The following is a 25,679-nucleotide window of genomic DNA, read 5'->3' on the forward strand; positions in this document are numbered from 1 at the left end:
AAGTCTACCCTTTACTGGCACATCCACTGAACTCTTAACCGCATGGGAAACAGTCAGCCGCAATAGAGTATAAAACCACCCTTATTTTTATATATTATTTACAAACAATGAATGGAAAGAAAGAGACTGGACTATGACTGAGGGAAAATTAAGTAAAGAGGTATGCAATTACCACAGGATGGAGTACCCTTCTGCCAAAAGACATGAGCCCAGGAAAGTTCAGTTTATAAATGCATGATGAAGGTGTATGTTGGATCAGGGAGCTGCTGTACACAGTTCTGTTATTGAACATGTTTCAACCCAAGAACTAGCAGTTACTTGGAAGAAATATACCTACAGGTCTTCCAAGGCATTTTATTCTCTACAGTCAGAATGTGTCATTTCCGACCCAGGTAAAGATCATGTCTCCATGAACTCTCTGCCCCCTATATCTGGATCAAATGCATAGGCCTAAGCATGTGTGCGAATTGCAGTATGTGTTGGTATAAATTTGATTGCTATGTTTAAGTACCATTTCTCTTTATTGCATCTTGAGAGAGAGGTCTGAAAGAAGGACGAATAAGTTAAAGCTCTAAGTGGGGCATCTGAAATAGTCTGGGATAGACTAATGTTTTCCACTGCTTTGACAAAGCATGCTACATGAAGGGGATGCTCGTTAGGGGACGAAGGGCAGAGAAAAGGTAAGTGCAGGAACTTTCACTTTCAATGCACTGACTGCAAACGTCTCTTGTCAAATCCATTCTGGAAACGGATGTCTGTCGAGTTCTACAAAGGAATTTCCTACACAAGGACTGAACAGTTTACATTTTGGAATTCATTAAGAAGAATCATCATTTAGCTACACTGAGTAATTAGCTCATGTTTTGTCTAATCTGGAATTTCTAAACATTTCTATAAGACATACAAACCAAACAATTGAAAATTTAAGGTTACCACTTATTTCCTGAAAATCAGAAGGGGGGGGGGGGGGAAGCTAAAAAAATTCAAATTGTTATAATTAACCAAGCTTTTAACCCCCTTTTTAAAAAGTATTTCGGTATTTTAAAAGCACAACTTTTTACTACACAAAAGTAAAGTAATGGCTTATGATTTTAAACTAGTTGCATGGTAGATTTGATTTAATACCTTCCCTTCAGGACTTGATTTCAGGATTTGATTTCTCCTAAAAGAGTTTGCGATCTCATTAACAGCTAAAGCCTGTAGGAGAAGCAGGTCCCTCCTTTGGTGTTATCAGTGTCATCAATTCTTATAAGTAGGGTGACCAGATGTCCCGGTTTTATAGGAACAGTCCCGATTTGTTTTTGTTTGTTTGTTTAAATGGGCTCCTATTATTCCCCACTCCATCCAGATTTTTCACACTTGCTATCTGGTCACTCTACTTATAAGAGACAGAATCCACAATGTCATTCCATTACAATGATTTAAGACACTGACAGTCTTAAAAATGAAGTGAATTTTGTAGACGTTTTATTAATTTTAACTGTGTTCAAATACTGTACAGGTCCAGCTTCTAGAAGTGGATAGCTAACAAAAGACTGTCTGTTCTGGCATTGAGGAGGAGGGGAGAGGAAAAAAGTGTGACCTAACACACGCTTCACTATAAAAGGTGTGTGTGTGTGTGTAACTCCAAAAAACCTATGCATCTAGAACCACCTTGTTTAATAACCAGACCAAAAAAACTCATTATCTATTTAAAAACCTTACTTCTAACTTGAAGAAGATTAGACCATTTCAGTAAAAAGAAACATTCTGAAGACTGAAAAATGAGAATATTCAAACTAATGAAACAAAACTAAAAAAAAAAAAATCACTGTAGAACAAGATCAGCAAGAACTGAACCTAAAAAGCCTTTTACAAAAATGTGCATAAAAAAAATGCATCAATTTGGGGAGTTATGTTAAATGTGCATCTCTTTAGCTGTATTTCTAAAACTAAGATTTTTTTTTTTTTTTTTTTTAAATAGAGTATGAAAAAGCAGGAAGTCTAGGTCTGAAAACCTGGAGTTTTTAGTTATAAAGAGAAGCAGCAAGTCTCAAATCAGTTAGAACACGGCTGCTTTTCCTCTAGCTTTGCAAGTTGTCTTTTCCAATAGAATTACTCCTTGAAGACCTGCCAGCCAGTCCTTGATTGAAGGCAGATATTCTGATCTCCAGTGAATATTATTAATGCATCTTTTTGCCATCAGTCATGCAATGTTTATTTTACATTGAAAGTTTTACTTTTAATAAATATCAAGAAAAGCGAAGCAATTTGGAGCCAATGCTATTTTCCAGATAAAATACCGTGAGAAGGACAAGCCAAGAGCATATGAAGGCAAGCTACTACATATAGTTTTGCATTTCTCTCAATACAGCATTAAAACCTTTAAAATAAAGTGTCAAAATATGAAAGTCTTCACAGTTAAGGATTCAACACTGACCTTGACTCTGTCCCCTCAGCTTTGCTTATGGTACACATATTGGTGAAAGAGCCACACTAATTGCAAAAAGACATTTACACAAAAACAGGACAGACATATAGTAATAGGGCTTTTTTTTTTTTTTTTTTAGCTGTAAGATTCTCTTGCTTACACTCATCTTTTGATCTAGGTCATCCATCAGGAGATCTCAGGCATGCCCTGTACTAGGTATTAGGGAATTGTGGCCTGTATCTTCAAGGTGCACTTGGTAAAAACTTGACTGCTGGCTTCTGTGTGAAATGGTGTGCTCTCTGACCAGTATTCAGAGGGTGAATGGGTGGCATTAGGTAGGACAGATGGAGGATATCTGCCATGCAAGCCAAGGACTCTCCCGTTTTTTGTGTACCAGTCAGAAGGCTTTTCATTGGAAAAGAGTCTGTCACTCACAGCTCAAGTGACATAGTATTTGTGGGGCAAAGTTAAAGGTTGGGTGTGAAATTCCAGTGTTTACAATCTGATTTCACAAGAGGTTTACCCAAAAAGTGTTAGTTTCCGGACTCAAATTTTATTTTATAAAACTTAATGCTCTCATGCAGATATCAGCTCTCCATAGGCACCAGTGAGTGGTCATATGCGGCTGCTAGCTCACTGTTTTCACCTAGGACAGGTGAAAAGTCTTCTGTGGAAACTGTTTTGATGGACAGTGTGTGGCATTTGAATTATTTCAAGCAGTTTGCTGCTCCCTGTCAAGGAGTTGGTCTTGTTTATATGCACTATTCATGCAGCACCACAGAAACTCATTATCCTAATTTTAGTTATGTTGAAATTAATACTGTCCTGGCTCCCATGCAGTCTAGAAGAGTTTAGACTTCTGGAGTGGATTAATCCCTTGCTGGGATTGAAGTGAGCAAAGATTGAGAATATTCTGTCCTAGTCTAGTTCCTTATGGACCTTGACTACATAGTGAAACAAATCAAAAGCAGTTCATTCCACTTTGGAAGTCTGGCTAAAGCACATCTGACTTCACATATCCAAATAAAAAACTGGCAGTGTGGCATGCACACTTAAGACACTACTCTCCAACCTTAATTACTACCCCCTTCCTTTCCCACACAGACAGTAAGTCTTTCTATGCTTTCCCAGTCATCTCACCCAGCCTTCAACAAGCCCACCGAGTTTCCACTGAAAAATAAAATGGGAGTCATTTGCCACCCCAACGAAGTCGTCTTTTAATTTAATAATGCCCCTTTTAACAAGCTCAACTGTCTGCTGCTAATAATCCATACAGTTGTTAGAGCCAGCAATCATACCCTGAAGTCTATTATAATCACTCAAGTACATTTAAAGTAGTGGGATCGGACACTCAAACTTCGCTTTTAACCCCATATGGTTTTCACCTCAGATATTTTGTTTCTAGCCTTCACCACTTTTGTTATGGTGCTGAAACTAACATTAGCCAGTTATGTCCACTAGATGCATAACTATTTGGGATATGAGCAGTTAGGCTGTGTAACCCCACAGCCAAATTAAATTAGGTTCTTGCTGACACCTAAGACAGCTCTGTTAACGTACAAGGAGGAATAAAATCTAGCTCACTCAGCCACGTTAGCTATGCAGTGCAAATAGTCAAAAGCAGAAAAGCATTTAATAAAGTCAGATACATACACAGAATACACAAAAGAAGTAGATGCACTGAATGAAGCTATGCCATTTTTACATTTCAGATTAGAACCACACCATTTCTATCCAAACCCAGGGCAAAATGTGCATCTCCTGTGAGAAAATAAAATGACATAAGAACTTAAGAACGGCCGTACTGGGTCAGACCAAAGGTCCATCCAGCCCAGTATCCTGTCTACCAACAGTGGCCAATACCAGGTGCCCCAGAGGGAGTGAACCTAATAGGTAATGATCAAGTGATCTCTCTCCTGCCATCCATCTCCACCTCTGACAAACAGAGGCTAGGGACACCATTCCTTACCCATCCTGGCTAATAGCCACTAATGGACTTTAATGACGACAACTTTAGAGAGGCAACTTTTGTGACAAGTGTCATTATAGGAGTGGATTTCAAGATCATTACAACACAAGATGAATTTTCATATTACATCCCAAAAGCTCTGTAGTTTAAGAATATCCCAAAGTGGTGAACATTAGAAATGTAAGGTAGTCCAGATTAAATCATCAAGACCGGTAGTGGTTGACAGCATACAAGGACTGAGATTAACAGAGACCAACATTAAGTCTATAGAAACATTTAAACTTTCAATTTGAGATTTTAAGACATCTGACAGGCCGATTTTAATTTAATATGAAACTTAATGAGCCCAGGACCCAAATTGTATATTTAAGTCAGGTTCTTTCCCCCCCTCCCTTTCATAAATAATATGGGTAGAGTTATGTGCACATCAGCAACTTTTTCATCCTTCATTCCCACATGATATGGAGAATCATCTGGAATGCAGTATTAAAAGACTTGTTCTGTATTTTACAAATTTAACAGAAAAAGGAAAACCAGATAGTAATTGGATAACTAGCAACATTTTTACAAATACAAGTTTAAGGCACTGCAAAAAAAACCTCAAGATGTTTGGCTGAACACAGCTGGATATGGACACAAAACCAGAAACCCTTTGCACTAAATTCTTTCCTACAGAACGGTTTGTCAGCTGTTTAATACAGCTACACCAATAGCAAACTTGTTAGGATCCTACACAGCTAAAAGCTATTTCATTAGACTTCTAGCAAATATCTCCCCTTGAAGATGTACTCACCTTTGCGGACATGGGCTATTACTAATAAAATCCACATTATTACATCTCAAAGATGTACAAGTCAGTAAGATTGCTAACCAACCCTAGGTAGACTGTATTGAAATAGAAACCTCATCTATTAAAACTGCATTACCTTGGAGCTTAATCTGACAGCATGACTATCTTGACAGACCAGCAATAGCCTATGCAAATCTGATCTTTGATTACTTTTCTCTTTTAAAAAAAATAAGCTGCAGAGTTAATACTTACACAGAAGGATCAGCTATGATCACTAGCTACACGCTGCAATAGAATCTTTGCCCAAGACACTAGCAATGAGAATTCCTCAGACTAATGTGTCAGATTAATTTGTCCAAATGACAGGGACTTTTGGCGTGTATGTCAGGGGGTGGGAGAAGAGGGGCTTACAGGAGAGGAACAATGCTGGAATCCCTGAAAATTGCCAGAAGCAGGTTGACAATCTTTAGACTGTAGCCTCTTCCACACAGTCTCCATAAGTTACTGAGGCTATTCTGACAATACATTTACAATGTATTTCTTTCGCTTAAACCCTGAACTCTGCAAGAGTTAGTATTTCCCCAAAGAGTCAATGTATTTTGCATTGGTACTATGGAGGAACGCTAGAAGGAATGCAGACTGGCTTTTCTCCAGCACATTATACTCTGACTTTTCCCTTATTTTATCTGGTATCTTTAAAAAATAAATAAAAACAAATAAATTTAAAAAAAACCACAAACTAAAGAAACCATTTCCGGTGTAAGCAATACTGTAGTTATGAAATCACAATCACAGTACAAGATTTTATACAGGTGGTTACCTTTTGGGTTGTAGTGTTTCATGGAGAGCTCTGGAAATCTAAAATGCACCTTTTCTCATCTTCAAGTGTTCTACCCACAGCAGGCCCCAAAGTAGTAATACAGGATATTGGCCATCATAAGACTAAGCACTTATACAAATCAACATTTAGTTCCTGGCAAGCTGGGGTGTAAAGCTCCCCCTCATCAGCCTGCCGTGCAGCAAGCCTCCCTGTGGACCCTGATGCTGTGCACCAACCGTTCCAAAGTGTGCTCAGGATCCGCAGTGACACTGTGGGGCAGGCTTATGTGGGGGAGCTTTACACGAACTAAATACAATCCATCAGATCACTCTTTCGGGGGAGGTGCGAAGTATGAGAATAACGAGTTCTGGTGATGAACTGCACAGCAGCATTTCAAAATATAAAGTTAATCCTTGGATAAAAAAATCATACCAACATCTAGAAGAGTAGGAACTTGATTAAAACCACTACAGCATGCAAGACACCCTTTACAACAGCTTTGCGTCCAGGTACAGTACCAATTTATGCACTTGTTTCTGTATAAAAGAATGTAACTTTTCTGTACTGACGGAACAGCCATAGGCCACTGGGTGATTCTGCCACACATTCTCAGAGGTAACTTATTGGTGGTTATTCCAATTCACAGGTCTACTTTTGCCAAGTCTTTGCCGCTGCAGATTATACTCACAAGCACCCTAGTTCTGTTTTTTAATGCTTCCTTGCCTGTGTTTTAAACAAACATCTTAATCCTCCCCACAAGCCCCAACTCCACAACCACATGAGTGAATCAAGAGTATGGGAGAGATGTCTGAATTGATGAAATAAAAACCAATGTTAGTTATGAAAGGAATAATTTCCTACTTACCCAGATCTCTCATTTCCAGACAGCTCCCCCACAAGAGTGGAGAAAAATGCCCAGAATCATAAGATGGGAAAAGAGAAACTAAAATATTTCCAGAACTGTCATCTCAGTAGGTCTCCAACTCAAGGCCTTACAGTCCAGTCAATCATGCTGATTAGGAAACAGGTAGAGACTTCCAAAGCCTGCCAACAAATATAGAGCATGAGGAATCTCACTTCTTTGGCTCATAATGTAACCAAGATTCAGGACACTAACATTGTGTGAAAAAGGTTGAAACAGCTTGAGGCAGCAACCTCCAGTCATTGACTTTAGGAGCTTCATGTGAACACATCTTGGAAACTGTTTTACTTTTGCTGAAGCGAGCCTACAGATCCTTCCGAAAGCCAAGTCCTTTTATAGTGATCCTTGAGCCATTCTGCTATTTGTTTATGGAGACTCTGTGATGGGTTTTCATATGGCTATAGCCTAAGTGGAGGGCTAGAAGATTACCAGTGCTGCCGTTATTCAGTACTCTAGTAGTAATACCTGGTAGCCCTTACATGGGAACCTCTCTCATCCTCAGAGAAACATTGGACTTTCAGTACAGAGAGCTGAATTTCAACTAAAGCTGAGGGGGTGAAGAGGTCATCTCTATATTCGATTGGGGAAAAATAAGTAAAAAATAGAGCCAAAGAGACTGCAGTTCATGCTTCCATGAGGATGGATGTTTGGGCTGAGCTCTTGTGGTTTTCCTAAACTGGTTAGAGCTTTTGAAGAGAAACAACAATTTCTGATTCAAACAAACAACCAAACTAGTTTTCTTTCCAGCCCCAAGTCATACATGGTTCCAACCTACCACAAGCGTCTCTGGAGCCCTAGTAACTAGGCGCCATCAACAACTGGACAACAGATAATTGCACAGCCTGTCAGACATTTTGACTCCTGGACTTCAAGAAAAGACTAGAAAGATGCTAGGCAGGACAATCTTCAAGACATTGTGTAGGAATCACCTCTTCCCTACAAAAGAGGAGAGGAAAGGAAAAACGGCAAGAGGGCTGTTGTCTCACTCACCCTTTTAGCAGAAACTATAGCCACTAGAGAAGCTCTCAATAGACAGAGAAAGGAAGAGCAAGCGCAAGTTGGAACAATTTAGGAGGAAGGAGGAAACTAAGTGTCTATCTGAAGACTGCAAACGAGACACCGTCCAGAAGAATCACAAGGAGTGCAAATGGCGGATGGGTGGGAAAGAGGGAGACAAGAGTCTGACCAATAACCCAGGGCTATACATAAGACTAACAATAGAAGGTTGAACAAAACTAGCAGCCGACCACAAATGTTGTGTCTCACCTTTCCTGTTAAGACAGACAGTAAAACATTGGTGTATGCCCCTCTTATGACACCAGGAATAAAATGACAAACAAATATCAAGTTTTTTTACTGGATAAAAATGGTACCTCTAAAATACTGGCTTCTCAAACCACTAGTTTAGAGCTTGTATTTCTAGGTCAGAATGCAGAAGGGATCCCTGACTGAGATTTGGTATATGAGCAGAGAATGAGGTTGTCCCAAATGCATTAAGTCTGCAAAACAAGCCCACCCAGTCACTTCTTGAGCAATAAAAATTGCCTGAATTATGTTTATTCTTTGTCATTCTTCAAGTTTAGAAGAAACTTTAGAAGTTTGGAAGAAACATGGGCTCTCTGTAGCTAACAGTGTAAAGGTGCTCATATGACTCCCTATGCTGCTGGTATCATTTGGGAATGTGTGTTGACTTCAACTAAGCTCTTCTACTAGTGTGCACCACCATTTTCAGGCTAGATATCTGAATGCCCTGAGGTCACAACGACCCTGGCTGAAGAAAGCGGACATTTCAAGCTGTGAATACATTCTACACTCATGCCAGGTAGCTGGCTCACAGATGCTGAAGATGTTCTGCCAAGAGTAAGAGAAGACTGACTTACTTCTTGATGAGGTGTCAATATACATCTTGTTTGTTGAAGCAGGCAGTGATTTAGAGGTTTGCACACTGCTATTTTGCAAGGAAATGATGGAACTCCCCTGTGTTTCAGAAGGTTGATGGAATTCAGTTTGAGAGTACTTTTTCCAAAGTCATCTTTGGGTTTCTTACAAATAAAGCAAATTGGATTCTCTTGGGAATGTGTGTGATGAGCAGCAATGGAGTCCAAAGGAGAAAAAAAAAAATGATGTTACACAGATTCTCCTGCACAGTAGTCTCATGTCAATGTTTCTCCAGCTGTGGGACTGGATCCCCAGAGAGGTCATACAGTTGGAATTACAATGTGAAGTTCTATTTTTTCCACGCTAAAGGAAAATATACAGCTAATTATATGCAGAAAGCGGCTTCCAGAAGAACTGCAACGGGGCATTTCAGAGGATGCAATTATTTCCTGCTAAAATATAGCAAAGTAACTATGGAATCTCAGATGCAAACAAAGATTCAAGTCAGTACTTATCTAACAAGCACGATCCTTTTTGTTCCGAGACAAGCATGTGCTATAGTTGCAAAGAGGATACGCAAGAAGGGACATTTCTTGTCAAACTGAATCTTGAACCAAATGGGTACGTGAACACAGGGGTGACTCCAACGAGCTTGGCATACTAGTTTCTAAACCATTTCCCCCCAATAAGTATGCTGTATTTTATAGATTACATATTTACAACTACAGTGGTTTCCATTTTATTTCCCTTACCACAGATTTGTGATGCTTATTTTTTTTCCAGTTTAATTGCTGCAATTATTGTTACAAGAAAAATCACAATCAATAGTAATACATTAGCTCTGCTTTGACATCTCAAGAAGCATCAAATGAGACGCACAAAAACCAAGAACAAGCAATTATTCAGATTGGGGGAGAAAAAATTTGTGCTGCTCTGTAGAAAGGAGAATCTCCCCTATAGTGCAACAGCCTTAGCTGTCTGAAACAGTTTGCTGAATCTGCTCCAGTGTTTTGAAATGTGTTAAATATGAGATCCAATGAGGTCATGAGTATTTAATAAAATGCACAAAAACATAGGGGCTCCTAATAGGGCTTCTCAAATCTTTTTATCCTATGCTGAGTTGAAATATTGGCCATATGTTTATTCTACTCAGACAAACTCCATTAGAAAGCTATTTATTTTTATTGATTTGCATTATCATAGCACTAGGAGCCCTAGTCAAGGACCTAAACATTTTGATGTGCTTTTTTATGGGTGGGAATCAGGTTCAGAAGAGGAAAGGAGAGAAATCTACAAAAATAGACAGCCAAACTCATGCGAGACCACAGATCAAATATTGAAAATTCAATATTTTTGTGCCATTCGTGCCAGGGTTAGACACAGAATGCACTGACAGCCAGTGTTGAATTTTTCTTTCTTCCACCACTGTACAAGTACAAGCCCCAAACAATGTATTAGAGATAAGCCCTTAGATTTAATGCTGAGTTCAACTCTTGGCTCCATATCACTTAATGTGATTACGAAGAATAAACTTTATTTTAAAATAAAATGTTGACTGCAAACCTCTTTAGGTTATGTAGTAGTAGACACTGGTGTCTACTATGGTTAAAATTTCTCCATGTACATAATGGGAAAAAATGGTTACCCTACAGTAACTGCGGATCTTTTATATGTGTTGTCCATATGTATGTAATTTCTGGTGACTTGCATACAGTGATCCCAAGCCCTGGAGTCTGTGGTTGGAGTCTATAGAAAACTGCTGTAAGACAATTCTGTCAGAGCTGGCATTTAATCTGGAGCCCTCTACGAAGGAGTAGCACTGGGTGAATGTGTGACAAATTCCAGGTCGCTGCTCTGCAAATCTCCAAAAGTGCAGTGTCCCTTAGCAAAGCTGCAGAGGCTGATTAAACTCTGCTGGAATAGATACTGATCTGCATAGGTCGGTCCAAGTGATCTATCAGATAGCAAGTTCTAACGCTGTCTGAAACCCATTTTGTGTGTGGCTACAGGCTGACATTTTATTCCGTTTAGCAAAAGCCAGAAATATAGTCTAGCAGAATTCCTGAATGGTCTCAGTCTGTCCAAATGGTAAGAATCCTGACACATTCAAGGTATGGAGTTTATCTTCTGCTTCACTCATATGAGGCTTAGGAAAGATGACTAGCAAGCTGAATGCTTGATTCAAGTAGCATTCAGTAATACCTTTAAGCAAGAATTTTTAAGTAAATCCATTTATTTATGTCTGAATAATCAGTCATTTTAGCAAAATTTTCAGAAACCTTCATGGTTCATCACTAACTTGGAGCGCTCAACAGCTGACCTTCCAATGATCTGCTGCACACCATCCATCCATTTCCTGGCTGGTTATCCCCTGCTCCAGTGACCCTCTACCACTACTTCTGTAACTTTCTCAAGGTTATTTCCATCTCTATGCCGAATGTGACCAAAGTACATTAAATCTGCATCTGTTGATTTCGGACATCAGGATCTGCTTCTCTCCAATATGTCTAATAGGCATTCATCTTTTTCCCCTGTACAGGAGATATGCAAGAGGCTTCACCAGAATCATATTGCAAAAGTTTCAGTTGTCTTCCTGTCAGCAGCATTAACTTCCCATGATTCTCATGCATAAATTGCTATGGAAAAAGTTAGGTTTTTCACCAATTGCACCTTTATATACGTCAAGAGGCCACAATTTTTACACTGCTGGAGGTCATATGTCCCATGAGCCTGACACACATCCTGACTGATGTCTTTGGCCAGGTTTGCAGTTGGTCTGAGACACTCAGAATGGTGAGGTACCTGTACAGTGGTAGCTACGCCTTTACTGCTGTATAGGCCAATACTCTTACCCCTCCCACCATTAATTCTATGCTTGAAGTAGGGCAAGAGTGGATTTCTCTTTGTTGATTCTGACCTCCACAGTGGCAAACCTTGAGCTATGGGAAAATATGGATCCCTTGTTTCCTTAGATCAACTGCCACAGCCACTAGTCACTTGAATATCCCCAGAGTCACGGAGAGTCTCAAGGGAAGCACTTTGGACTGATGAGCCTTTGCCACCAGGAAAATGGCATATTTCCTGTGGGCCAGGTGAATTGTGATATGCAAATAGGCATCTTGTAAGTAGGAGAACCATGAACCAATCTTGAGGCGCCAAGGCAGGAATTACCGATGCTAGAGTCACCATACTTAAAACAGCAATATTTGTTGAGTTGAAGATTCAGAATGCGATGCCAATCTGCTTTCTTTTTTGGGATTAGGAAATGAGTAGAATCCCCAGCTCTGAGCTCCACAGCTCTGAGCTACAGAAGGGAGTCCACTTCCTTTCTCAACACTCTTGAGAGGAGTCCATACCCTGCTCCGCATCAAGGAAAGACTGGAACTGGATGGAGTACCCTTTATCCAGTATCTCCAGGACCCATTTCTCAGAGGTTAAAAGGGTACAGGCCTCCTGATAAGATGGTTCCCAAACTGGGGTGTGTGGTGGGAAGGAGAGAATGCAGATCCTTGCCATGCCCAAGAAATTGAGGGCAACGTCTAAGGACACACATGCCACTATTTGCCTTTCTACCACTGAGTTTCTCCCTATGCTCCTATGGAAGACGCAACGAACGGACACTCAATCCCAGTTCAGGAAGTCATTTAGCCTGGCAGTTCTACTTTGGTCGTTCAATATGCACATTTGTAAACTGGCTGCGGAATGTGTTTTTCATCCAGAGAGGTCAAGCATTTTCAGGACTTTGTCCCATGGTGTTGGCTTGGGCAGTCCCTGTTGTTTAGGCCTCTTGAGGATCAGTCACCCCGATACACACATTGGAGGACTTGAAAAACGCTAAAACCTCTTGGAAGAGGTATTATCTGTCTGATATGGGTGCCACTGAGGCTGGGGTTTACCACAGAACCAGCTAGGGGACCTAGCAGATCTTCATTTATTGGTACTGACAATCCACCTGGGTCAGAGCAGATTTACCTCTCCAGGAGTTTGTGCCATTTCCAGCAGAGTGTGCAGGAGAATTTCCAGTGTATCCACCATCTGCCATAAGAGTTCCTCAAAGATGCAGTAATCAGGCTGGGTTGGAACAGCCGGGTAGTCGGTTCATCCGGCAAAGATGAAGTCACCATAGAAATAGGTTGGTTCTCAGCTTCCTGCACATTATCCTGCTCAACATCTTAGTTTTGGAGGTGTGAACACTGAACTAATTGACCTTCCTGGGATATATGAAGGGAAGGAGACCTAGGTCTTGAGGCAGACCACGAGATACAGCCCTTCTGTATTCCACATGGGGCCCAAAACACGCAAGTGATGCAGGTCATGGGAAGTATCACAGGGTGTTGCTGTCAAGTGGCCTGATATTCTTATAGGGGTGTACCCTGGACTACCTAGCCAAGTAGCTCAGTTTGTAGGATAGTGAATGTGGCAAATACATGGGAGGAATCTCCCGTCTTTTCAGATGCAGGAGGAGGAGGAGGAAAAAGTCTCTTCCATAGGTGGAGCCATCCCTTCAGGAGTTCTAGACAGTTCCAGAATAACTTGGATCAATAGTGAGGTATAAGATGTGGATGGTTCTGGAACGAACAGATTCTTACTGGAGGCCACAACAGCAACTGGCTTGTTTACCACCATTCAATCCCCTGTACTATGAACCTCATGGGTAATGAGAGCATCAGTTCTGAAGTTGTTCCTTCCACAACTGGAAGCATGATTGGCACCATAGAGGATGGTGTGTGGGACTCTGATGTCAGTGCTGGAAGTCTATGTACCAGTGTCTTTCATTGCTGAATGCCGGGGCAGAGAGCTGAGACACTCATGGCACCATGGCAAGCACTTCAGTGCCAAGTGGGCCAGTACAGGGTTTTACAGTGCTGAATGGCTTGAAGGCAGCATAGCAATATGGGTGAGGAGAAAAGCTTCTTTGAACAGCATTGAGGTTGTCTGGAGGCCCTGCAGTGCAGAAAAATCAGTGGGATCTGTTTTGGGCCTAAAACTGCCTCCTAGCTTTGATCTCCTCTGTACCAGTGAGCCATTTATGTTGCTAGTCACCCTAAGATTAGGGATCCTTCCTTCCTCTTTCCCCACAGGAGTGGGCTGAAGAGGGGAGGACATCCCTCCACTGACTCTGGACTCAACACTGAATGAGTCCTGTAGCACATGGTGAATCACCAGCACAACAGAGCATTCACTAAATGGTCTACGCCTGGTGGCAGTTTTCTCCCATCTAGGAACCAAAGAGGCCCTCACAGGTCTCTATGAGAACGAGCTTCAGGCACTTTTGGGGGCCTTTTTCATAGAGCATGTGTGTGGTATATGTGCTTACCAAGGCTAAGAAAAGGTATTTTGAGTGTCATTGACGGGAATAACTGCCTTGTAGAATGGATAGGATTTGTATCCTGGAGACTCCAACAATTCCACGTAAGAGTGGTCAAGTGGCAGGACACTTCCCAGACTTTAAGGGTGCTTCCTATTTTTTTTTTTTTTTGGCCAAAGGGCTTAAAAGGTGAAATTTAACTGGACAATGTAACTACAACCCCAAATACAACCAATACGCAAGGCCACAACTGTGTAGTGCGGTTGGAGGTAGAAAGGAACCGAAATACAGTTGCAGACTCTCTGCTCTTTATACCCTTAGCTACAGAACATCAGAGAGTATGCAGGGCACTGGCACAGCTCGAATGGACAGTGCTATTCAAAGAGATTCCTATCTCAGGCCCACAAAGTAGGACACTTGGACAATCATTAAAAACAGATACGTAACATGCCAATACAGACATTTGCTATTGCCCGATACTTTGCACACAAGATCTCCACTTAAGAATTTGAGACTTCTTTTTTAAAGAAACTATTATAGCAACACAATTTTAACAAGATGCACAGAGCAGAAATTGGTCATTCATAAAGTGTCCAACAGACAAGTGCTCTTTCAGCAATGGAGTTTGTAAAATGCTAGCTGCTGTAGCTCTGTGGCCTTTCGTTTTACTAAAGTGCCAGTTAAACAGCACCCGCTAAAGCAGAGTAACAACTATGACGTCTACACAGAGACATTATGGTGAATATACGTGGATGTATGATTTAGCAGTAAGGAGCAACATCCCAAAAGATACTGCTTATGCAGATTTTAAGCTTATATTTCCCCCCCCACTTGCACTCCTTTTTGCTTGCTCCCCCAAAATGCACAGGCCCTGCTAAATTCAATCAAGGATCAGAGAGCAATTTTAGCATCCTTTTCCCTACCCCCAAGGGACAATAAAAATTCACAAACAGATTGAGTTGAGACTGAGGGCTTGTCTACATGAGGATGTTAGTGAAGAGTAAGCTAGAGTGTGAATTTAAAGCACATTAGCTACTCCACACTAATTGCCTACGTGGGCATTCTTAACTGTGCACTAGAAGTGCCTGTGTGTGGTTTTGCTCAGTATATTTTAAAGTAAGAGTGTCCCCACATAGCATTAATGAGGGATAGCAAGTGTGCTTTAAAATTTATACACTGGCTTATTCCACATTACCTTCCTCGTGTAGACAAGCCCTAAGTCTAGTCTCACTCCATTGTGCCTTCCATTGGTATTTTAAGGGTTTCCAAACTGTGGGCTCATCTGGGCTCTGTGACCCACACAACACAATTTGATGCTGACCAGTTGGTTTGGGACATACACAGGGTCTAATCTCAGTCAGTCATGATAGGCTTAAACTTTACTACAAGCTGTGTGCCTCGAGGACCTGCCTATTTTTAAGACACTAAAGTCTCAAATTTTGCCCTGAAATTCCAGCCGTATAACCCCAATAAATTTAGTGTTTAACTTTGGCAGAGTTTAGCACTAGGTGAGCCCACCAAAACATTAATAGTCTTTCACCCTAATCCATGTATTTCTCGTAACAAATACCTTGTTCAATATTTTAATTATCTATGGTGGGAATTCATATGAAGCTAGTATATAGCATAGCTGAAAAAAGCGGGGGTGGGTGGGTGGGAAACAGGTGGAGGTTACTAGCCAAGAAGAGGAGTACAACAGGACTGCAATAAATACTGTACCCCAAATGGAAGGCCGTTTGAAAACAAAATGTATTTTCACTCCTTTTCATTTTAGGTCCAAATGGCTTATGTGCAAAAAGTGTGGTTTTCATCAGTAAATCTACCAAGACCAAGATTATGTACTGTAAACTCAGGTTTAAAATGATTAAGCTTATTTCCCCTTTCCATGTTTGTTCTCTTCTTAAATAAGGGACTGCATTCCCCACTTTACACAGCCCCTCCCTTTCACTACTTGGGTACATCTGGTATATGGCTGCTGCCAATTCTCTCATGACATACAAAGCAAGAATCATTAGCGCAGCAGTGAAGGACCGTCAGGATTCCTAACTGGGGACTCTGCCTACTTACTTGAATAGGAGGTCCATCCCACCACCCAGCCCAGCCTGCCTAGTTTACAGGGGAGTGAAGTTCCCATGCCTATGCAGGAACAGTAGTTTATAAATCAGGGTCCCCTGGATTCTGCAATTCTATGGCTGAGAAATTTAAAACATTGTTTCTAGTCCATATACCAGTGGAGATCAGTGTTCCCTCTAATTTTTTATGTCCATGTGTGACACATCACCTTCATATTGGTGCACATAAAATTCATGTGGTGGAGGTGGGGCCGAGGGGTTCGGAGTGGGGGAGGGGGCTCAGGACTGGTGCAAGGGTGCAGGCTGCCCCGTGGCTGCAGTAGGGAGAGAGAACTCCCCAGCAGCTTGGGGCCAGGGGAGAGGCATCTCTCCCCACCACAGCCCTAAGCCCCTGCGCGGGTCTTAATAGGCAGCTGCGTGGCCACGCAGCTTAGAGAGAACTTAGGTGGAGACAGCACTGAACTCAAGTGAGCATGCAGCAATCCATGCCTGTTTGAGTCTCTGCACAGAGCCTAAAGTAACTAAGATGTTAACAGCCCCATTCATCTTTCAGTGCTCCATGGACTCAGCCATTCTGTAGCTGTAGAATTTGGCATCTTTCCAATATACCACAAAATTCAGTATTTCTGACATGGAGTTTGTCAGCACCCAGCTGCAGCAAAATGACATTTACTATTTTCTTGCCCAGACCTTACTGCTGCCACATCTTGTCACAGACACAGACTTTAAGGTCAGAATGTACCATCATGATAATCTAGTTTGACCTCCTGCACATTGCAGGCCACAGAACTTCACCCACCCAGTCCTGTGACAGACCCATAACCTCTGGGTGAGTTACTGAAGTTCTCAAATCACGACTTAAAGTTACAGAGAATCCACCATTTACACTAGTTTAAACCTGCAAGTGACCCATGCCCATGCTGCTAAGGAAGGCAAACCCTCCTCCCCTCCCCCCCCCCAGGGTATCTTGCCAATCCGACCTAGGACAATTTTTTTCCGACCCCAAATACAGGCATCAGTTAGACCCTGAGTATGTTAGGCCAACCAGCCAGACACCTGAGAAAGAATTCTCTGTAGTAACTCAGAGCCCTCCCCATCTAGTGTCTCATCACCCGCCGATGGAGAGATTTACTGCTAGCAGTTACAGATTGGCTACAGTGGCACGTAGCCAATCTCCTCCATAAACTTATTGAGTTCAGTCTTGAAGCCACTTAAAGTTTTTTTGCCCCCACTGATCCCCTTCCAGAACTTTATTCCTCTGATTAGAAACCTTCACCTAATTTCAAGCCTCAACTTGTTGATGGCCAATTTAGAACCTCAGGGATTCCCAGTAAGGAGGAGTTAATTGACTTCCAGTGCACATTCCCTGAACTTCCCCATGGAGCTAGGCAGCAGGAGGTCAAGGACCTAAATGTTAGACTTCAGCTTGCAGCCAGGGAGGAGTAAGGGAGCTAGAATAGGCTGGCCAACTAGGCTGACTGGAGAAAAGCAGCAGCAGCGGTGGCCCAAAGTGATGAGCTGCTGAAGCTCCCCTTTCCTGGAACACATGAAGGAGAAAGGGGAAGGAGTCAGGCCACCCGGAAAACACTGCAGGATCCAACACCAGGGAAATGGAACAAAGTTGCCTGGAGCACAAAGTGGAGAAAGTTATCCTCAAAAAGAGGACTGTTGACATTTATTTTTTAAAAAAAATTCAATTAGTATTTTGAACCCGAATCTTAGTGGCATATATGTGGGGAGGAAGGAAGGGAATGCTGGATGATATTTCACAGCGCTAGACTAAATTAATGTTGCCATGGAATTGGGTCCATGGTGCAGATTAGTCATACAGATCACATGGGGTCTGTTATAGTCCGTCAGTACTAGGCTGGAGGAAGGCAAGCCCAGCTGCAGTAGGGATGGTGCTCTAGGCAGATGCACAGGTACAGTGTGATGCTGGGAGAATCCTCTTTTCCTCAACAGCTCCTGGCTGGCTGCCAAGAACCACCAGTTCCCCACTCCAGCAGCAACTGTAGCACGGCTACTGTTGGGTAAAATGCCTACAGAGATCCATGCCATTGGAACAGCATAATCAGGAAGGAGAGCATGCAAACAGTGCAAATGGCACCTGGCCAGTTCTCAGCAAAGGTGTGTGGATTCCTTTCCCATATGTTTCTGCTCATGGGCTACAGGTGCCCTCTAGGCCTCAGCCTGACATCCCCATTTCCTACTGCAGTCACAGCTAGGTGTTCGTGTTCCTAAAGCTAACTTTCAGAATAAAACTGGTCTCTAAACTGGGACCTCTGCATTTCTACTCTACAATGCTCTTTCTACTCGGTTAGCTCTTAATTATTAGAGCTGGTAAAAAAAAAAAAAAAAAAAAAAAAAAATGGAGAAAGCTTGCCAAAAAAATTTGAATTCAGGTAAAAAAAAAAGTCTTGATTTGCAAAATTTCTACCAGCTTTACTGATTACATGAGAGAAGCCTCCCCTCGCAAATAAAAAAAAAAGTCAGCAAATGGAGGTTGGGACCTTACAGAGAGTTCTCTTTAAAAACCACACAACATCCAAGACATCTTAAAAGCCCCATCTGTAAGTGTACTAGAAATATGTAACTGGGAAAAAATGATTTAGCTGGCAATCACTTTAAAAAGCTGGATGTGGAATACTCAAAAACCTTTATGCAAACAAACAGGCAATTCCTTGAGAACCAGAAAGTTAGTTTTATACACATAAGGAACTTCATCTAAAAATGTCAACTCTAGCTAAAACTTTGCTACAGCCACTGACTATGCAATGCAGTTTAAATACTTCTAATTTTGCATACATTTTGACAGCTGGCAAAGAGAATGGGATGAGATCAAACAAACTTTGTAATACAGCTCTTCGTTTTGTTATTTAAATATATGTATACACATCCACCCAACAGTCTGCTTAAAACAGGGGTTCTCAAACTGGGAGGTCATGACCCCTCAGGGGGTCACAAGATGATTACATGGGGGTCATGAGCTCTCAGCTCCATGGAGCTGACAGCCCTGAGTCCCCATTACATTAAATTATCCCCCCCCCGCCATTTTTAATTTATAAGGGGGGCACACTCAGAGGCTTGCTGTGTGAAAGGGGTCACCAATACAAAAGCTTTGAAAACCACTGACTTAAAAATACTCAGAAAGTTAATAACCAGGGGTATGGCTTTTAATGTCTTCATCCTGGAGACATGTGTGACCTGTGCAACAGAACTGTTCAACCTATGCTAAACAAAAAGTTAAATGAAAGAAATGCTCCATTCAGTCTTCAGTTCACATTATTTGCAACATCTCTCAGACAGATAGCATGTATCAAGGAAGCTGCATTAAAAATATTGCCGCGCAAAGTTTTTTTTTCCCCACCCAAGAGACTGTAGCGAGTATGACTGAACAAGGATTCCATCCACCCTTTTCCCCACTGAAAAATAAGAAGCTTCAGATTTATTTAATTTATCTCATGGGGGGGGGGGGGGGAGAGAGAGGCGAATTAAGTTGTGATGTTCCATCTGCCGGGCTTAGTGCAAACCAAAGTTCCAACTGAGTTAATCAAAAATACCCCACAAGTCAATGATGTACAGTTATCTATTCTTTTCACATCTCAATATCCTTTCCAAAAGCCTTTAATGTCTAGCTCAGAGAGCATTCAAAGGCCCTGTTAGCATTTATATTGCTCATCTACCAACTTAGATGAAATGCAAATAAAAAGCATTTAAATTCTTCGTAAGTGAGACTATAGCACAGCTAATATCTTCAACCTAGCAACATACGTATCTGCTTCTTCCATCTGAATCCCATAATTCACAACAGCTGAATGTTATGCAAAATGCTGGTTTAAAGAGCATATTGTGTGTATGTGCATATGCAAAATTACAGTTCCAACATACCTGTTATTTTGTCTCTTACAAGCTTGCAGGACTCTATCTCCCCAATGCTTCCAAACAGACTCTTCAGCTCTTCTTGTGTCATGTTTTGAGGAAGGTAGTTGACTATTAAATTGGTCTTGCTGTCCTCTGTGTTCCCAGAGTCAACTGGCGATGAGCAGTTGTTGTTTATGGTGGTTGGACCATTGGCTGTGTTATTGCAAGTTGGTCCATTAGACAGTTGTGTTTCCATGGCAGCAATTACCTGCTAAAACAGAGAAAATAAGAACTGTCAGAATTCATATTTCACAATCTATTAGAGATTCCAGCCAAGAATTTAAAGACTTGTCACTATGCACAAGAGGTTATTTCCAGGCTTCCAATAATGCCTCTACAAAAAGGAATTTTTAATTGTGATGCAGTAAGATGTTTAGAAATGTAAAGGCAAATAAGGTTGGTGCTAAGATATTTATTAAGGGTGCTTCTAGAAAGCGTTGTCCAAAAAATTAACCACTGAAAAACTTAATTTTACTACACATAGAAGCAATCAGCCTTCCAAGTACAGGAATTATTATAACACATTTTAACCAGTTACTAAGCACTAACACTGTTAACAGTTTACAGCTGAGCACCAACAAAGTTCAGGATGCACTTTAAAAACAAAAAACAAAAACAAAAAACAGCATGTACTCTTTTGGTTACTTTTCCAGTATTGAAAACAAGTTTAACAATATTTTAAGACTACTTCTGATGAACACTGGAAGAAAACACAATTCATAATCCCTGATTTAAAGATGTTTAGAGAGACAATGGAAATGTTGGGATGGAAACTGGAACTCTTCTTCCTTGATGATCTAAGGCCATTTTCTTCTGCACTTCTGTGGGTCAGTAATAGCTTTTAAATAGCACTCAGCATTCCAATAGGCTGATACCTACAATCCCCCTTCTCCCTACCTCTCAGCTCCCCCCCAAAAATCAAAATACATGGCTTAGTACTTACTGTACTTATTTTACTCATAAATGAGTGATTATGGTACAGACTTTTATTTCACCCCAAATAACTGTATGGACAACTCACAGATGCAGAAGAGGTCATTAAAGAGTCAACGCTTGCCTAGATGATAACAGAGATCTATTCCAACTAAGTGGGATATCAGATATCCACTGCATGGTAACTATTGGCAAGACAACTTTTTAATGCAGCCACTGTATCCAAGACTTAACTGTTCTATCCATTTACAGAACTAGCTACACAGGACAGTTTCCAATTCTAAATACAACGTAAACGTTGGTCGGGTTTATTATCTAAGAAAATATAGGTTCCAACATTAAAACGACAACCCTAAGCACAAATTACAGAACACTTTCAGAAAGATAATTAGTGCTCAAATCTAACTTTTTGCTGGTTTCAAAGAGGACATGTCACACAAAAACCTTATTTAATAAATCTGCAGCTTAAGTAGCCAAATTTTCTTATGACGTCAACTGTTTTCAAAGCCTGGAAATTTGATTTTAAGTGAGTAAAAGTGTCTTCAAAGTAGGAGATTTAAAGCCCAGTGAAACAGTTGTGGGTTCTGGTGCTTGTTTTTTGTTTTGTTTATTTAAAATAGGTTACAACTAGGACAACTCCTGTAGAAATACAGTCTTGCCCAAGAGGTGACATTTGGTGCAAAACTGAAAGCAGTAATTATGTATATTAAACATTTCTTTCCCATTTAAAAAAATGGATCCAGTTTTGTTGAACTGAGCTCCCACTAAAGCAGCAACATTTTCTTCCCTCCTGACAAACTCCTGTGGGTTAACCTGGTCCTGGCACTGTATTAAAACAAGCCTGTGTCAAAAGACAAGAAAGTAGCTGAGGCCAATTAAGACAAAATTACTATTCAAATGTTAGCATATCTGGCGGAGCCGGGTAAGCCACAAATGCTGCATTCCGACTGAAACTCACTGGGTTTGCGTTTAAATTTTGAAGTGTTCATTGATCGAAATTAGCAAGGACAACAAACAATCCTCACTTAATTGCACATTTTATTTTTATGTTCAGGAGGCAAGAATGAGATCCTAAGCCAACATTCAAGTGAACAGCTGCAGTAGCCTGGGTACACTGAAATTACAACATTTCTCAGCTATAGGACCATCTGCTCTGAATCAAGTGATACTAATATGTTATATTTTACAAATAACGCATATTCCATTGATAGGTTCAACAACTGTTCACAGAATATCAAGCAAGTCTTTGAGCAGTTACAGAGTAAGTATTTTTTCAGCCAGAAAAAATAGTTTTAAAGGTAATTTACAATTTTAAAACAACTTTTAGAGTAGGAATTGTAAATAACTTTAAAAAAATTAGTAACCAAAAAAATACAGTGTACAGGTTTTAAAGATTATTGTAATTTAGTATTCAGACCATACCAAAACAGTTTTATTACAATTATACTCTTCAGTTATCCATTGGATATTTTAAATCAGTACAAAAAGCTATTTGTAAATAGAAAGAAAATCAGTGCGGTTTAAATTTCTACAGATCACCATGTTTAAAAAAAAAAAAAAAGTTATAATACACTGTTCTGGGCCCTGACAAAATAGAGATACAAACTATGTTTAAACATGAAAGCATATACAGTAGAGATTTAAGTGTTTGGTATGGCCTCAGCACTATTTTAACACGTTAAAAAGTAGCCTACAGAATTTAAGAAAAATCCCACAGACCCCAGTCCAAGGCTCTGCTGCCCACGAACCACTTCTAAGCAGAGAAGCCACATCACACAGTCTGACTGCCATGTTAGTTTGGAGTTGCCGTCTGCAATATGGACACAAAAAGTACCGTATGTTAGATTAGCAAGATAATGCAACAAATCAGTTTGTACAAATTTACAGTAATTGTATTTATATTCCAAGCACGTCCATGCAGTGTGGTTTAATTGAATTTGAGGCAATTCCAATCTAATCTTTCCAAACTTGGTTAAAACATGTTTTTCTTATATGAATTGTGTTTGTTTTTTAAAACAGCCTAATTTAAAGGTAGTACAAACTAGTTACCTCTGCACCTAGCCTGGAAACTACCTTAAAACCACACCATGTCTAAAAGGAACCACACCACAACATGATTTTTTTTTTTAATCCTGTAACAAGGAAGGGAGAAGGAGGGAAACAAATGAATCTAGTTTCAATTAGAATGTAAGGTGGTCACGTACCATTAAAAAAAACAAAAACAAAAAACGCTCCATTACACATCCATCCCACCCATGAAAGTCACAACACAAGACAACACCGTGCTCCACTAGAATCCAGTCTACTCTTAACCCTGGAACTTCACGTTAAAAAAAAAAAGTGAGTTAAAATTATGTACAGAAGCTTTGCTGCTTCAGTTCAGCATGGATTTACTTACAAGAGCCCTATTGAAACAGTATACTGTACATAGATAAAGAAGCAGAGGAGTCAGTCAGCATTTTTCAACTGGAATAATTGGACCAATAAATATGAATGTTAGAGGTAATGTTTGAATAAAGGGTATTATTGTCCCCAAGCAAACCAACCGAATTTTTTTTAAATATGCAAATTGCAAAACCCAGCAGGATTTGAAATTAGCAATGCTAGGAAGCCACCGACACAGGTAATGGCCATTTACAACGTATTACAACTTGCCCAGATACTAAATACAGCCACAATCTTGGCATTAAACCAAAGCAGGAGACTGCTGCTTTTTTGCCACAATTTTGGCTGTGCTAATCTAGCCCAACTTCTTTACTCTATTCATATAGGAGGGAGGGATAGCTCAGTGGTTTGAGTATTGGCCTGCTAAACCCAGGGTTTTGAGTTCAATCCAGAGGGGGCCATTTACAGATCGCGGGGGGAAAAAATGGTCCTGCTAGTGAAGGCAGGGGACTGGACTTGATGACCTTTCAAGGTCCCTTCCAGTTCTATGAGATAGGTGTATCTCTATATTAAAAAAAAAAAAAAAAAAAAAATCCAAAGATTGTTTAACCCAGCCACAGCCATAAGCAATTCAGCTTTTGGAAGGCTGTTTTCTGCATAGAATTTAGAACACAAGGCTACTTAATTTTTTAAGTAACCCATGATAGAGCAATTCTGATTTTCCTTTATTTCAGTTATAAAACTTAAAACGGTTTGCTTGAAAAGTTAAAACTTATAGTCAGAGTTGTACCAGTAGTAAATATTTAGTGTTCCAATTTAAAAGCAATACTTGTGTCTTCATATCAATTACAGGCTTAATAAATCTTTGAAGAGACCATTTGAGACATTGTCTCTAGTCTTATCTTAACCCAAAGAGGATAATACATAACTCAATCTACCATGCTGTAAATCCTACCCTACAATGACCCATTTGCAGACTGAAGGGCAAGTTAAAAGAATAGTCACCTACACAAGAAAAGCTCAGTGTAATTCTCAGTGGTTTTAAGCACACATGCTCCAGTTGGTCCGGACAAACCTGATCAAGTAGTCTTGAAGGATGTAGTTGTGTCATATCATCCTGATTTACAATAACTTGTATTCTAATGCACTGCAGTTCCAAAAAACTCACTAAATTGACACAGTTGTGTCACAGAAGTAGGAAACTTTAGGATCTCGTCACTTCTAAAGATGAATTGACATGCAAAGAGTTGTACTTTGACAATAGGAAAAGGTGACACATTTCGAGTGGTCCCTCTTCAGACGACTAGTTTTCTTAACACATGCTTTCTCTGGTGGTAGAGACGCATTACATAAGCTTCTCACATGACTAATCATTGGCCAATCCTTTATGCTAGCCAATAATTGAATTACCAAAACAATTTCTCAAAGACAGATTTTGCTCTGCCACCTGTTTTACAATTTCACTCGTTACCACCAACCCTGTTATACAGACTGCTCCAAATCTCGAGTTTCCTGGAAGTAAAAGTCAAAATTAGCCTTTGCAAAGCCACCAACTTTAATAGATTTTTAAAAATACATTAAAGTTCTGGTTAGAGAAATGGCTTTTAGTTACATTTTATTGACTAATGATTTCCTCTCAGCTCTTCCATATCAACAACATAACATTTCTAATTAACACACATTTTGAAGCCGACTAGACTTGAAGTTGACCATTTCTTTAACAACATTTATTTCAAGTTTTACCCCAGCCCCAGATTCCCCTTGGGAAAGGTCTTTGGTTTTCTATCATCTTCTATTGCTGGGTAAAAGACCCACAGAAACAGCAGAAACTAATTGATCAGGGGAAACCAATGATACAGACTATGCAGTGTTAGATGCACAAAGGAAACAAGAAAAAGGGACAAACACTGTCTTCTAAGTCTCTCCTAAATTATTCATAATCAGGCAGGGTGGATAATGTTTTTTTAAATCAGACTTTAAATACTTTTTTTTAAAATGAACCTATTTTAAATTAAATTTGAAATTATGAATACCTATGCTAAAGGTACAAGTTTACTGTAACCTATTTAATTCATTTAAGTTAAATTAATATAGAATATTCATGCAGTCCAATTGTTGTCAATGATTTAAAGACAAATGTCAGACCACTAGCCTGGTCAAAGTCACTAGCTAAGTACCAGGAACCAGACTTTGTTGAAGTGTGCTAACCCAACTTTTGACAGTAATAGCCTTGTGTGCAGGTGCAGAGAGAATATTTTCTTCATTTCAGTT

The 25,679-nt window shown here is 40.3% G+C and overlaps 1 protein-coding gene across 9 annotated transcripts in view; it reads right to left on the minus strand.

Moving 5' to 3' along the window:
• ELAVL2 (ELAV like RNA binding protein 2) overlaps nt 1-22,814 on the minus strand; it is a 71,791-nt gene extending 48,977 nt beyond the window's left edge. For 4 of the 9 annotated variants that reach the window (XM_065406065.1, XM_065406064.1, XM_065406061.1 and 1 more), the window contains exons 1-2: nt 22,743-22,814; nt 20,058-20,301 (exon numbers count right to left, since the gene is read on the minus strand). In XM_065406065.1, coding sequence (XP_065262137.1) covers nt 20,058-20,301; nt 22,743-22,814 — 316 coding nt within the window. Of the gene's footprint in view, nt 1-20,057; nt 20,302-22,717 lie in introns of those variants that run through there. The other 5 variants (XM_065406063.1, XM_065406062.1, XM_065406059.1 and 2 more) reach the window with 4 other exon arrangements.
• Between the last annotated feature and the right edge of the window lie 2,865 nt (nt 22,815-25,679).

This window comes from Emys orbicularis, chromosome 6 (genome assembly GCF_028017835.1).
Source record: "Emys orbicularis isolate rEmyOrb1 chromosome 6, rEmyOrb1.hap1, whole genome shotgun sequence".
Classification (NCBI taxonomy): Eukaryota; Metazoa; Chordata; order Testudines; family Emydidae; genus Emys; species Emys orbicularis.